At 40.4% G+C, this 15,950-nt stretch overlaps 1 protein-coding gene across 1 annotated transcript in view; it reads right to left on the bottom strand.

Moving 5' to 3' along the window:
- Nucleotides 1-15,950, bottom strand: part of RUNX2 (RUNX family transcription factor 2) — a 148,604-nt gene that overhangs the window by 67,999 nt on the left and 64,655 nt on the right. The window contains 2 exon segments of the mRNA XM_039568414.1: nucleotides 8,048-8,152; nucleotides 14,106-14,262. Of these exon segments, the coding sequence (XP_039424348.1) occupies nucleotides 8,048-8,152; nucleotides 14,106-14,262 (262 nt within the window).

The raw sequence follows: 15,950 nt of genomic DNA on the forward strand, positions 1-15,950 counted from the left end.
CCTTTGTAATGTTTCTTATGTAGCTGCAACTGCAGTGTGAGAATCTTACTTTGCCTACAGCTAAATAACCTGAGTTTTAATCTCAGCAGTTCACACAACCCAAGCTGAGTGGGGCCTGAGCAGTACCTGACTGCTGAAATCCTGCAGGAGGTGATAATGATGCCTTAGTAGATAGCATCATTTTTAAGGTATGTGTACACTGCACTCATTATGGCAGCTGTAGAGACACTTCAAAGTCAGCTTTAAACAATTCCTTACACTGTCAGAAAAGCAGCAGGAACTGTTCACCGTTCAACACCAGATAAAGCCCCCACCCAAGAAGGTGAGTGAACACTGGGTTAATCCAACGCTGAGCTCCTGCTCCCTGTGATTGCACACTGGACTACCTGTTTTACACCTAACTCGGGCTGTCTGAGCTTCACAGCAGGCTTAATACACTTTGGGACTATAGTATCTCCTAATCTCATCTGATTCCAGCCATCTCAAAACCAGGGTGCCTAGTCTAGGCTAGTCATCAAGCCTCCATTTAGTATCAATGGAAAGGGATGAGAGTCCAAAGGGCACTTCATTGCTCTCTAAGATAAGCATTAACATATGAATCACTCTCTGCAAGGGCCTGTGTCTCTTCATTCACTTCAGAGGAAACCTACTCTACATGTCTAATTTTTGGAGAGCTGAAAGCCACCTTCAGCCCACAGTGAGCCACTATTGTGCTGAGTAAGCTGGTCTACTGTAGATGAGATTTATAAAAGGGGATCTGAGAAAATACAGGCAATAAGGAACCCAGTTCTTCATCTGAGAAGGATTCTGGTGTCCCAAACATACTGCAGCATGAGATCATTACTCAGTTTCTTTCCCTGAAGTTTCAATTAAGTATGATATTCATCCTCATTTCCTCTTCTGCATTCCTTGTCTGGTTAAATCAGCATCTGTGTTTCACGTCTGGGACGACCACATTTCAGAGGAGAATGAATTTTATATGGGGAATAAAAAATAAACTTTATAAAAACTTTAATCGGAAATTTGGAATAGACAGTAAGCAAGTGCAACCTAAGTACTTCACTTACACTATTCTGATGCAGTGTCTCCCAAATATATTCATTCTGGTCCCTATTTCCCAAACCACTTTGGAAAGTAAAGGGAGAGGTGTAAGAGGTGATACATGAAGATTGAGAAAAAAATGCTGAATGCATTTCAAAAGTGACAATAACCAAGAGTTCTCTTGGGAGAAAACTATGGAACAAAATCATCTGTGGAAAGCTACTCTTATGGCCTTTTTTAATACCATCTTCTTCCACAGTACCTACATGGAGTAGAGTCACAGAGTTACAAGTCACTGCCCCTGGAGGTGTTTAAGGAAAGACTGGACGTGGCACTCAGTGCCATGGTCTGGCTAACATGGACCTGGTTGCTCATAGGCTGGACTCAATGATCTCAGAGGTCTTTCCCAACATAATTGACTCTGTGACTGTGAAATGGTCACCCCTTTTCCTCTCCTAATCAAGCCCTGTGGGGATACAGAATGAAATCACTTCCACTGTTACTTCATTTGTTTGGTTATAGCCCCTTTTCCCCATCTGTATATTAAATGGAGACTATGAGCTATTCAGGGCAAAACTCTCTTATCATACAACTAAGCAACATAACTACATAGAGGGGCCATGATTTTATTTGTAGCTTGGAGGGACACTTTGAATACAAAGAGCAATAGCTGCAATATGAAAGAATCACTGTGATGGTCAAATTACATGCCAAATGTACTAGGAATAGATTTGCTTGGAAGCAAGTATTCCCTCTACAATGGCATGGAAACAATCTGTTCTGTTGACAAATACAAAGCAAGGCTGCACTGCTGTTGGTGAGGACATCTTATGGAATAGTTTTATGTTCAGACTTGTGCATCTGCTTTACATAATCTCGTCACCGTAACAGTGAATACATGGTCACTTTGTCACCTCTCTAGGCAGCAGTGTCCTCCTATACAGAGAGCCCAGTTTTGTCACACAGGTTGCTGAGATTTCAGAACTACAGTGCATGATTTCAAACCATGAGTGAACTCAGTAGTTTTGCTTTTGATTCACTCTACGCACTACATCAATAGAAAAAAAGTCATAAACACCAGAAATGATTTTGTCTCACAGTCTGCTTCTCAGACAATGAGATTTTATGCATGAGCCCCTCTCTAGCCACAGTGGAAGAAATGAGAACTGACTGGTCCTTGAGATGCAACTACCACCCCAAGAGCCCCAGGTCACCTTGCCACAGCAGCATGCGTCATAGAATCAGAGAATCATGGAATCAGAGAATCATAGAATAGTTTGGGTTAGAGAGGACCTTAAAGATCATCTGGTTCCAATCCCCCTGCCATGGGCAGAGAGATTTTCCAGTATCCACTTTCCACTGGTTCCTCCAAGCCCCATCCAAGCTGGCCTTGAACACTTCCAGGGCTGCAGCAGCCACAGCTTCTCTGGACAACCTGTGCCTGTGCCTCACTACTGGTTGAAGTAACCGTAAGGAGCCCTGCTCTGCGGGTTGCACACTCATCTCAAAAGTAAACCTTAACCACTGGCATATGAAATGTCTGTCACCTTTGGTGGGAAACACTTGAATCATCCCACCAGCTTCTTACAATCTCCGGGAACGCTCAGGAGCTCCAGTCCCCAACTAGGACAGTTCTGTGAAATTACACATTTGTGAAAAATAAACCAGCAGCAAATGATGGTGAGTGAAACTGTGTCGTGACTTTTATGCTGCAGTAAGGACCTGGTGTTGTACCACTGGAAATAGAAACACTGCAACTCCTTACTGGGGACCTGGTGATAAGGAAGTCAGGTCTCAGCCTGTAAATGGACTGTGTTCATGCTGAAATACACTAATGATGATCACAGAAAAGAACCTAAACCTCATGGCATGGCCCTGCTGAACATTTCTCTGGCTGTACAATCACATTTTGCCTCGTTTCTTACAAAGGAGCATTAGAGTGCATACATTAAACACTACAAAGTCATTTAGAGCAACTTTGGAAACCCAGACTGCCCACTCTGCCTTCCTCTGCTCCCACAGTAGCTGGGATAAATCCGGACCTACCCAGCCAACCTCAGTAGAGATCTGTCACTCTGAAAGACACCAGAGAGAGCCACAGATTTTCTAACTTTGGTTTGGATGAAACCCCAAGACTCGCTCATCACATCTCGGGGTATTTAGCATTGACTTTAATGAAAAACCTCCCCGTGCCAAACCACATGCAGATGCAAACTGACGCCTTCGGTGTCTGCAACGCATCGCCCGAAAAAGCTGCGCTGCTCCGTTCAGTCAGAGGTAGATGCACGAAGTAGGGACCTGCCTGTAAAATTTCCTCTTGTTCTGCAAAGTCCCTCTCTCTCTCTCTCTCTCTCCGCACTGCCCCAATTTACCACAGTGAAAAAAACCCCCACAGTCAAACAAATATATTCTTGGGAAGGAAGGGGGGCTGGTAGAGTGGTTTTTGAAGGCAGGCCAGAGACTATTCAAAACGGGGGACACACATAGTGGTTTAACTGCTGTGATAATTCTGCATAAAGAGATGTTAAGGCTCTAGCTCCTTGCTGTAGCATGCCATGTGTCCCTGAATAAAATTACTGCCATGCAGGCTGTTAGCAGAGGAATGCGTAAACAGACAATGTATCCTTGCATCAGTTCCACAAAATGTTGCACAACACAAATGCCTCTCGATGTGTCATTTCCTGCTTGGCCACCAGCCCAGCTCCTGACAGGCAGTCAACAAAAAAAAAAAAAAAAAAAAAAAAAAAAAAAAAAAAAAAAAAAAAGAAAAAAAGAAAAAAAAAGAAAAAAAGAAAAAAAAGAAAGAAAAGGAAAAAAAAAAAGAAGAAGAAAAAAGAAAAGTTAAAAAAAGGAAGGCAAACTGAAAGATTTAAAGCTGTTCTACTCCAAAGCACATTCCACTCGACTCAGACTTATCCCTCCACCCTCTCTGCCTTTGAAAGAAAAGAGGGAGAACTTCCTAAAAACTGTTATGGTTTTAAGTCAAGGAATCTCAAAAATCTCAATCACTTATCTGTGTTTTATAAGCCAGGTCGGCCAAACAGTTAATGTGGGGGCTGAGCAGAACCCCTGGCTGGCTCTCGCTGCCTTCCGCAGCGTGCACAGACAAAAAGGCGATGTGATGTTTGCTCATACCTTTCATCACGTGTGCACCTTGCAAGCTGTGGCAGCAGAGAAACGCTCGGGAGCTGAATGAGACAGAGCAGTTTTCTCCCCCTGAAAAGCTTCAGCTCAAAGCTCAGAGCTGCTTTTCCATTCACACTAATAAAGAAAGTTGGGGTCGTTGACTTTGGAGCCTGCCTTTGACTAGAGACAAACTAAAGTTTTTGGAAGTCAGGAAAAATATAAAAATATATAGACTTCTCCTCCCTCCTTCCTCATGATTTCCCCCATGACTGGGTTTGTCCCAAAAGCAGCCAGAAAGGAGGATGTATGTGCCTCCTATTCTAAAGGTACCACTATGGAAGGGCAAATCATTATTTCTGTAGCTGCAATGAGGAAAGGCAAAGGCATAAAAGGGGGGCTTAGGTAAAGATTTGGGTGGTTTCTTTGCTCTGCTTTTTTCTCCTTCGACTTCCTTTACAGTAATCTCTGGCTATCTGTCGGTCAGTTATGACCTCATGACAACTTCTCCGGAAAACTTCTGTCCGCCCTCCCAGCTGGAAGGCAGCTCTGCTGGCTAAGATGTGCGTATGGCAGAGGTTTTGTACTGCATATGAGGAGAGAAAAATATCTGCAGGATTTCCTAATCATTCCCAAAGATCTTATACAACCCCATCTCTAGACTGCATCACTCAGAGTGCAAAGCACTGTCTCAACCCAGCTCAGAAACTGTGTGACACAGTAGATGTCCCTGGACAGTAATCTAGATAGACTGGAAGAGATTAGGTAAAATTAAATAAGTCTTTTCTGAGAAAAAAATCATCAGAAGACCTTTTCTCATATAGAAACGGGCAAGTTTTCCTAACAGAGCAACCTGACATCACTGTCTCTATTAAAATATTTTCAAATAATAACAGACAGGCAAGGCAGCAAGCTTCTACAAGCAGATGTTTAATACGACTAAATGGCACTTACATTTAAGAACCCGACTTTCTGAAGTGCTGAGCATCCAAAACACCAACTGGAGTCCCTGCATGCCACGACTGTTCAGCACTCCTGAAGTCAGGCTCTAAATGACTGTAATGTCTGTCATGGCTTTGCTGCTGCTCCTGCTGCTGCTGGGAACCTCACAGCTTTCGTTTGCTCAAGTCAACTTGCCAACAGAAGGTCAGAGTGCCTTGCCTATAAACAAGCCTTACAAATTCACGATCTAAAGCATGATGTCATGTCTTAAAATGATAAGCTGGCAACAAAGTAAATGACATTTTGTAAAGATGTGCATAATTTTATGTTTACACTCCTTAGAATGAAGGTTCTAATAAGTCATCGGTTGTGTTCCTTTAAAGGGAAGTTTTATAACTGAGATGAATCACAACTGCAAAAGATCAAAGTTAGAAAACATCAATGATGCCATGGGGTACTTTTTAATCTTGTAATGAATGATGATCATGTGCTCTTATGAAGTTGCTCCAACTGCCAACGCCAGATGTGTATATTAAGAAAAAAGTTGTTTGTGATGTGACAGCTCTGGTTGAGCTGCCAGAGAGAGGAAAACTAGGATAACATGCTTGAAATGTTGAAGTGAAATACAGCTCCTGGCAGAGAGGGGCACTATTTGCCGATACATAATTTTTTAAGACAAACACATTTGCTATCAGAGCTGCTCCTTGAATTCCTTATTGCCCCTAATCACCTAATTTTCCTTATGCAACATAAATGCCAGATACATTCATTGAATGATTATTACCAAACTAAGGAATCTGCACAAGTGCAGGGACTCTAAGAAGGAAACAAAACTTCATTGAAACTCCCAGAACTCACTGGAGCTACTCGTTCCCTACAAATTCAAGTTTAATAATGAGTCATTCCAGAGATGTATCAGAATGACTTGAAAGTACCAGACTGCAGTTTTACACCAAAACATTAAAATACAAATGGACATTCAAGCTGAAATTTTACTTTCCTAAAAAAAAAAAAACAAACTAGAAAAAAAAAGTGAAAGAAAAGATGAAGAAGGACACAATAACTCCAGTAGGCTATAAGAACTCCGGCACTGAGCATTCCTAGACTCAGCTATTCAAAGAGACCAGCAGACAGGTATCACATACAGAGGCCTTTCAGGTCTAAAGTAAAAAATTCTAGCAGAACTTGGAGATCTTGTTAAATTCTGTGAACACAGACTCACTTTAAATACACCGATCACCAAAAGATCCCCATGCCAGCAGGGTCCCTCTCTGTGCTGCACAGGGTAATCCACACTACTCCGCACACATCACTTTCAAACCTCTCTGCTCTTTCACCACGGTTGTGTCCTCTGCTGGGAGATTTCCTCTTTTGCAAATGCCTCAATACATGGAAGCAGCGTCCAGATGGGAATGGCTAAATGATATATAACTTATTCCCTGATTTTTACTCCATGAATGCAGCTTCCCCAGTGTCTTCCAAGTAAGTTACATGGAGCACCAGCTGCAAGTGAAAATTAAAAATGGGAACTAATTCACAGAGAGAAGACAGAACAAAAATGCCCCTGCTGTGATATCAGGACACCTCAGCTGTGAGAAGGTAGCACCACAAGTATGTACCTAATGAAATGTATCCAGAGCTGTTTTGCTTTTTCTTAGCTGTTCTTCAAGGTGAAACTCTACAGCCCAGACAGTTCTTACAGGGAGCATTTCAGTTCCCACCTCGGTGTAAGAGGAGGTGACTCTGCAGTGTATATTGGCACGAGAAACACTTAACTGCGTGAATTCTGTCTACATCTTTCTACTTCTCTCTTTGTGGTATTTTAAACAAAACACCATGAAAGCTCCTTGAAGGTCTCATTTGTATGTGCAGATCAAAGACAAAATAATTATTTGAGATGCTACCATTATAGGGATTCTTTTAATGTGGTTATTCATAAAATAATTCTTAATCTCTAAGTGTAATTTAAATAACGCTATACCTGGCTAATCCAATCAATTTAGAAAGAGTAATTTCTAGTTAGATTAAGAAAAATCTCCAGAACTGGCTCATCAGTGATACCCATATGATGTGAGACTGGTTACCAGCTAAATGTGCTAGACAGAGAGACAGCCAGATAAATCCTGATGGATTAACAACACTTGGCTGTATCTAAAAATAAGTGCTACCCATAAAACTGCTAGAACATGACAAAACACAATTGTCATAAAAGTATAGCCATTGCAAAATACATAAATCACGGCAAATAGATTCTTAGGGAGCTTGCATGGCTAAGAGATAAATGTGCTGAGTTAAAATCTGCTGGACTATGTTTAAAAAATATGTATTTTCTGTGCACAAATAAGAAACAAAGACCATGCTGTTGATATACTGCTTTTTTTATCTTTCTCTGGCCCCTGGGGGTCTACGATGAGTCCATAGCTGAAAACCAACTTCAGGTATGATGAGATTAACCAGGTGCATTAATTATCTGATGGCAAAAGAATTTAAGGGCAAACAAAAAGGCACTATATTATATATTTTCTCTCTATGCTAGAACTGATCCTGAAAGATCAGGATCCTGTTTTGCTCTAAATGTCTTCAGTTGGAAGCTTACAGGAGTTCAGAGAATGCAGCACATTGCAGGATTGTATCTACTATGTCTAAATCAGATTATATAAAAATACAGAGAATTTAGTTCTCATTTGCTCTGGCAGATAATGTATCAAAAACTTGATGTGAATGAGAATCCGGTTTGGGATTGCCCAAATTCAGCCAAGCACTTAAGTGAGTTTTTAATGCAAGTACGTGTGTGGTCCAATAGACTCCAAATTAAGCATGCGCTCACATATTTTACTGAGCAAAACCCAGTGTTTGACAAAGATATACATATTTCATTTACAGGTCTCTGTTAAATAAAATTAGGCAGGAATAAGAGCAGAGAGAAGAATATAATACTCACTTCTTGGCTCTCTTGGCCCATCCACTGTAACCTTTATTGCTCTGTGGTATGTAGCGACTTGGGGGGGATTTGTCAGGACAGTTATTGTCAGGGTAAAGCTCTTCCCTACCAAGGGAAAAAACAACAAGGAATGAGTGATTACAACATGAAAACAGTGACATGCATGTTCAGTAAAGAATCAGTTTAAAATTATTCCCTGTCGTTACCACAATCGTGAAAATTAAAAACATAACTGACCATAGGAGTTTTCCTCCCCTTCAGTTTTACTCTATGTGAGGAATACGTCCATGTGTTGACAATCTAAATGTTTCTTATTTAATAATGGGTCATCATACAATGACAGAACAAAAGTGATTCACTGCTGAGGACAAGCCAAATTCTTTGCTGCATTGAAAGTGGTGTAAATCCAAAGCAAGTCAGATAATTTAAAAATTTACTCCAGTTTCGCAGCTGTGTGACAGAGCAGAATGTGACCACATGTTATTTACTTCACACAGTTTTATCATTTCATTTGTTTGACTCGACTACAATAAAATGAGGGGAGAATATATTTTCCTCCTGGGAGATGGTTTAACAGGGAGTCAGTGTCTCTGTCCTGCATATGCCAGGGCTAATATGATGATATCATTATTATGGAACACGCCTTTTTTCCCCTACACATATTCCATCTATGAAATACCAAGAAAGCCCCCAACTTTCCTGTGAGGGTGAGAAATGTCTGTGCATGTATGTTGCTATTGTCAGTCCGCATTGTTGGTTTTTTTTTGTTGTTTTTTTTTTTACTTTTCAAAGCTTGAATTCAGGCAGAGATTGCACAAGATCATCCACAGCCTTCAGCTGAATGAAAACGTTAAAAAGAAATAAATAAAGGGAGCTGCCTGCATCTGAGCACACATTCTCACAGGCGCTGGCCCCCGTTTGGGAGACTCACTGACAGTTGTAATCTGTTAGATATGCAACGGTTACTCATGTCAGATAGTCAAAACTGAAAACTGTTTCAAGACAGGAAAAGGTGGGCGTACAACAGTGACTCAATAAAACAGTCAGCAATCTTTGGCCTTCATGCTCATTTAAGCTACTACTTTACCAGACACTTAAAGCTCCTTTTTTCACCCCCCCTCCTCCTTGGGTGTATTTGTGCATTTTTGCTGCTAGGGCTTTTCCTCTTGCTGAACTCTGAAGGCATTCAATCAAGGCACAAATCTTAAACGATATGTAACAGCACAAACTTAAGGCAGTTTTTTCGGGCCTAATAAAGAACAGCTTATATATAAGGCCTAATACAGAACAGAGCTTTGGCTGTCAAATACAGTAATTGGTCTTTCTTTCTGGTCCAAGTCGTATATCCCCCAAACCTGCCTGAGACATGCATCATTTATTATCAAGAGTGCAACTTCAAACTGTCTTGGCTATAATTTTCATGAACTAGAATGTGACATGGAGTTTTTTTTTAGGAAATATAACTGTCATTTAGAGTGAAATGATTTTCCAGGTGAAGCTGTGCTCCAGCTGTGCCCAGCTCTCTGGGAGAGGTAGGTTAGAGGGAAGGTCAGGACCCTGGCAAATAGAATTATAGAATGGTTTGGGTTGGAAGGGACCTTAAAAATCATCATGTTCCACCCCCCTGCCATGAGAAGACACCTTCCACTATCCCAGGTTGCTCCAAGCCCCGTCTAACCTGGCCTTGGACACTTCCAGGGATGGAGCACCCACAGCTCCTCTGGGCAACCCATGTCAGTGATTCACCACCCACATAGGGAAGAATTTCTTCATAATATCCCATCTAAACCTGCCCTCTGTCAGTTTAAGCATGCAAAATCTCAAGAGGCTGAATTCTGTCACAGTGGCAAGGCTGAAGGTGGCTTTTCCCATTTTCACTGGGAAATGGATTATTTCTTAAATCATCACAGGAGCAGAGTTAGGTGCATTTAGGACATCCAGTCTTTGTCCAGTTCTGCCCACCTGCTGTCCCAGAGGTGAACTGTGTGTCCTGCCAGCACAGGGCATGGGCAGCCTTCACACACACAGCAGCAGCTCTACAGTGCTTCCACACTGCTTGTTTAGGGCTGAGAAGTGTCTGTGCCTTTTACCCCTCTCCAAAGAGGAATTCAGCCACTGCACGAATATAGTTCTCCAGACTCAGGTTTAAGGCTTCCTTTGGCACCAGCTTACCATGTCAAAAAGTTCTGATTCTTAAATTGTATGCTGTTGATGTTCATATCACAGTAATGCATAGAAGATCAGTAGAATATTACTGGTAACAAAGGTACTAAAGGGGCTTTTCCATACACTTTTGAATGAAGCATTTGGCCTTCCATGCTATTGTACTCTTTATACACCAAATCCCTATGAAAGTCTATTATGGCAAAAAAACCCCAACTCATATACTATCTGTAAGATGCTCTAAAATCATTCTGTACAAAAGCACTGCAAGATTTCTTACACTAAATATATCTCAACAGGATACAGTGGCCAGAAAAAAAAATGCATTCCTTAATAAAAAGAGCTACATTTGGACCTCACCAGTGAGAATTTCTGAACTGTCACCTCTCAACCAGCCTGAGCTGAAGAGGTAAGCAGCTAATTTGAGAGGAAAACTGGTTTTGTTCCCTAACTGGTATTTTACAAACTGAAGTGTGGATAAAGTAACACCGACGAAGCCCCCTCACACTCCATAAACCACAGAGCCTTTCATTGTGGGGAGCTGCACGGCCCTGCCAGGGCACTCCAGAGCTTTCAAGAGATGATTTACATATTACTGGATTAAGAATGAAATAAATTTTTAAGGTCCCCAGTTCCAGTGATGCTGAGACCTTCCACAGCTATTTCACAGATATCCCTCCTCAGCTACAAAAATCCTTTAATGCACTTTTTATCACCTTTCTTTATTGCCTTTAGTCATTTCAACTATCCACTTTCAGAGGCTACAGACTAATTGTAGCTCTCTTTTATTAAATTCCCCAGCCAAGCAGTCATCTGGCACTATTGCTTCAGTGTGTCTAAACTGTGCATTCTTTGTTATTCACACATGTGAGCTGAGCTGACACAGAGGAGGACGAGATGGACATATGCTGAAGCACAAGGCAAACCCCAGAAATGAGCTTGAAAGGAGACTCGGCAGCTTGTGTGTGTGTGTTGCATATTTTTTCAGTTAGATGCTAATGTGATTAAAGTATCAGGACACAACAAAATTAAGGTTATGATCCTGTGCTTATTGAAGACAGGAATTCTTTCTTCTCTGCGCTGTGGATCAGGCTTGTAAAAGTGAGCTACTGCCTGAAAACCACATACAAACAACTGCTGCATTCGCATCAAGCACTCCGGTTACTTATTCTTATGAATCCAAAAAAGGTGTTTAAGAGAAATTATGCAAACAGAAACGTGAAGCTTCTGTCAGGCAAACAAAATGAATATGTATGAAAATCAAGTTTCTCCATTGAGCCATGGGAAGCAAGTAAAAACGTGGGAGAGGAGGTGAAGTGGTAAGTTGATGATTCAGACTTCACAATCAAATTTTGAGATACAGAGATCAAAGCACAAGCTGCTTAGAAAGATGTAAATCTCAAGTTAGGAACAGGTGTGGATTAGTTTCTTGCCACCGAAAAATGATTTCTTTATTACTTTATTTTTTCCTGTTCTACTTCAGGACTTGTATTTACCGATATTTGTCTATGTAAGGAGCTTTCTCACTTCTGTTTGCAACTACTGATTTCTTTTCCTGCTATTTTAAGCAGAGTTCTAAAAATCTATCATTAATGATAACTCCTTCTCCTTCTCTCCTTCTCTCTCTCTCTCTCCCTCTCTGTTCTAAGTCTGGAAGACAAGTCTGGACCAATTTCTCCATCCTGCCTCTGGCAGGAGAATGCAGCATTTCAGATCCTCCACCGAGTCCCGGCTGCTTCAAAGGAAAAGCCCTACTTTCTTCCGTTAAGATCATAAGAAATATAGGGGGAGGGGGTCAGCTCTGTTTGGACATAATTACACTTCATCAAAAGAAGCTTTCTTCATCTTCCATGCGTGAAAAGTCTGCAAGCAGTTAAGTCTGTCTTTTTTCTTCCCTTTTTTTTTTTTCTCCTTTTTTTTTTTTTAAATATAAAAATTGCTATTTGGGAAACTAGCCAAAACTCAGAAAGCCAATATAGTAAAACAGTGCACACCCTTTGTTTTTCTTTGAAGTCTCTTAAATAAATATGTTGAGGGTTTGAAAAGTATACTATCACTTTTCCATAGATTCTACCCAGATTGATCAGAGAAAAAGTCTATTCCAAGTCTGCTACATAAAAATATAAACTAAACTACTGGAACCAAATTTTAGGAGCTTTGTGTTTGTGTCTGTATCTGTATCTACTGAGGCTTTAGGCTGTCTATTTAATTTCCTATGCTTTAATAAAGAGTACATATCACAGGTTTGAAATTAAATTCACAGATCAGAGGTAGTGCACATTTCAGTCCTTTTCCACCATTTCTGAAAGGCTGATACACTACTGAACTTTTACGGTAAGTCAGCAGCAGTGACAGAGACAGAGAACTTTCAAATCTAATCCATCAGCAGAATAACAAAGCAAACTGACTTTTTAAAGAAAAGAAGACAAATGGAAGAGATAGGTAACTCCTTACTCACAAGAGGAATAAGCTCCATATTTATATTGTATTACTGTTGGTAAAGTTATTCTGTCTCTCAAGTTATTCTCTATTATCAATACTTTTTAAATTCTAAAATGATAAAGAGAATTTTTGGCTAGGTCATTAAAATAAAGAATAGTCACTGTAAGTCATACTTATGGACTCACTTTCACAAAGTACTTGTAAAAATGTGCTGACTGATTTAGATTATCTGGGCCTCTGTCATATGTTTAATCTTTTTGGGACAAAAACTCCTTCCTTAAGATGAACTGCAACTGCTTTCTAAAGAATATTACTGTATTTGCTTTATTGCTAATTTCCCAGCACAAATATTCTGCTTCTTTTGCTTTGGTTTGTCCCATGCAGGGCTAATTTATAAAAAAATTAATAATTACTTCTAATACATAAACGAAAAAAATATGTAGGTTGAATCAATGACTGATACAACACCACTCTGAAGACTCCTGCAACAAAAACTGCAGGGCCAGCTTCCTTCGAGTTATCCTTTCAATCATTACCTGAAGTTTGAAAGCTGCTGTGAGACCCTTAAAGAGGAATTCTTGCAAATTTGTAATGATTACAAAAGATTTCTATAAGTGCAGTGCAGTTTTCAGATTATAGGAAGCTCCTAAAGAGCTGGAAGACAATGACAGCACTCTACAACTTAAAAAAAAAATTAAAAAAAAAAATTTGAAAGTTACCCTGTCATTTAAAGTAAAGGTTAAATTTAGTTCAAGCCCAAGCTTACCAGTAATTCATAAAAAGTCAACCAGCTTACTAAAAAGAAAAGTGGGGGTGATTTTCACAGATTATCAACAGTTTGATTTAAAGGGCGGAGAAGCCACTAGCAAGCTTTCCACCAACAGCTGTTAAGCCTTGAAAGATTTAAGTCCCTAAAGAATACAACCTATAGAACATGTGATATGCAAAATCCCCCTAATTACAGGTCTTCTACAGCAACTTCAGAAGCAGTCTACTGCTAAAGGGAATTCTCCACCTCTCACTGCCATGGCCCGAAACACACTCCCCCGACTCTGAATAACCTGGATCACAGATATTCCCTTTTCCTTCCACCCTTCCTGTGTCATTCAAAAAGGGAAGCAGGTACTCCGTGAATCATTTTTCAAAACCTCTGTCTGATAAAAAACTACAGAGAATCCTAACTTGATTTGTGCTGAAGTTTGACAATAAAATATGTGTACATCACTCCAAAACAAAAGCTGACAACCTGAACAGCCTGGCCTAGTGGAAGGTGTTCCTGCCTAGAGCAAGGGGCTGGAATGAGATGAGCTTTAAGGTCCCTTACAAACCAAACTTTTCTGTGATTCTATGAACAACGGATTTATGGGTTAATCAGTATTTCATTTCAAAGTAAGTTTGACATCTAGGCATTGTTTTTCATGTCATTACGGACAGGTAAAAGGCAGTGGCCTACCTCTTCCACTTCTGCCCACAAATCGTAAGTCATTAAATCTGGCCACCTGGTTCTTCATCACGGCAGAAGCGTTTCGCAGCTCTGCAGAGTAGTTCTCATCGTTTCCAGCCATGACGGTCACCACCGTCCCATCGGGCACTTCTCCTAAGGCTACCACCTGTGAAAATGGGGAGACAATCATGACTAGTGAAGCCACACTTTGGAGGTGTGTGTTTCCCTCCCAGCTCTGCCGGCTGCCACGCTTGTGAAGAAGCTCTGTGGTGAGGAGTCTGGTACTTGCTGTGCACAGAACAAAGTGCCACATCAAACACAGAAACATCGTGTGTTGTCTCCATTTCTCAGAGCTCCTTCATTGTTGCATTTCTTCAGAAATGTTCAACATCCTTATGTCAAGTGCACACTTTAATGCTTTCTAAAGGCCAACTTTGTTCTTAACAAGCAGGGAGCAGTGAGAGAACACAAGGCAATGCTCGTATCCATAAATTATGCACAGGAAAGCATTTAAAATGAAAAGTTAGTATTAGCAGCCTTATCGCCCAGATTCAGTTCAGCTCTGCTCGTGCCCACCACCCTGACCCCTGAGCTCCTGAGACTTCAAGCCAGAGAGAACCCTGCATCCACCCATCCCAGGAGTGGCACTCAGGGCATCAGCAGGCAAAGCTCTACGCCCAACATGCTCTGCAATGGAGCACTTTATGGCTGGAATTCAAACTCCTCATGTGCAATATAAAACAAAGCTATATTTCCTTGCAGGCATGTAAATTTTCATAGTGCTTGCAAGAGTCGCATGTGGTTAGTGCTGATACCTCTCTCAAATTCCAGGATGGGTGAACAGAAGATATCAAAGTATTTCATTTCTCCTTATGTTCCAGCTACCTGATAGTCTCCCTTTTATGCTTCGGTGGTTGTGTAGTACTCCAACATCTGATTAAATAAATGTCATGGAGGAGACAGCTGCTGATTTGAAAACAGCAGGAATACCTACAGTGTTAGTGCACCGTGGCTTTTTAAAGCAAAATAAAGTTAAACAGAAATGCTAAGTTACTAGGAAGAAAATATACACACAGGGCAAAAAAGTCCACAAAAGTATTAATAAAAAAACTTCCTTTTCCCCAGTTGGCTAATTCTGATGCTGAAAATAAATTTATAACAAGAAGAGATTCAGAAATATTGCATGGCTGAGCCAGAACTTGAAAAAATATCTTGAGATACAAAGTCTCTCCCCTTGCAGTTACAGCCAATTTACATGGTCAAATATGAGTTTTTATATCATTCAGAGTAATTTATTCTGTCTCTTGAAATATATATTACATTTTGTCATACGGCCTTCCTGAGATGTCTTTTCCATAAATAAAACTAATAATTGCAGGTGATATTAATTCAGTGGAAAGAATGAGGAGTTCTGGGTACATAGGGAGAGCATTATGTGGTCCAGTGAACTGTACAATGTTTCTCTAAAACAATTAAAAGGAATTAAAATCATATAGAAAAAGGCCATATTACTGAAAACTATAGCTTATTTTAAAAAAATATTGAAGAGAAAGAAGCAAGCAAAGATTAAAAGCTGTTTGAAAAGAATTTACCTGCTTTTCTTTTTTTGCATAAAATACCAGGTAATACCACCCAAAACTAAAAGCTAAGTTTTGCTACAAATTACTGTGAGGTCTTCATGTATCAAAGAAAGATTTTACTTTAAAGTCATATGAAACTCCCTGAACACAAAACCAGAGGAACCACCATTGTGGCTAAGATCTGAGGTCCCAATAACTCTCTACATTGGGTCTGGCAGCAACCAGGTCTGACAGCTTCAAAGCCAGGTGTAAGGAATAATAAATAATAATCAAA

The sequence above is a fragment of the Corvus cornix genome, chromosome 3 (genome assembly GCF_000738735.6).
Source record: "Corvus cornix cornix isolate S_Up_H32 chromosome 3, ASM73873v5, whole genome shotgun sequence".
NCBI classification, from domain to species: Eukaryota; Metazoa; Chordata; class Aves; order Passeriformes; family Corvidae; genus Corvus; species Corvus cornix.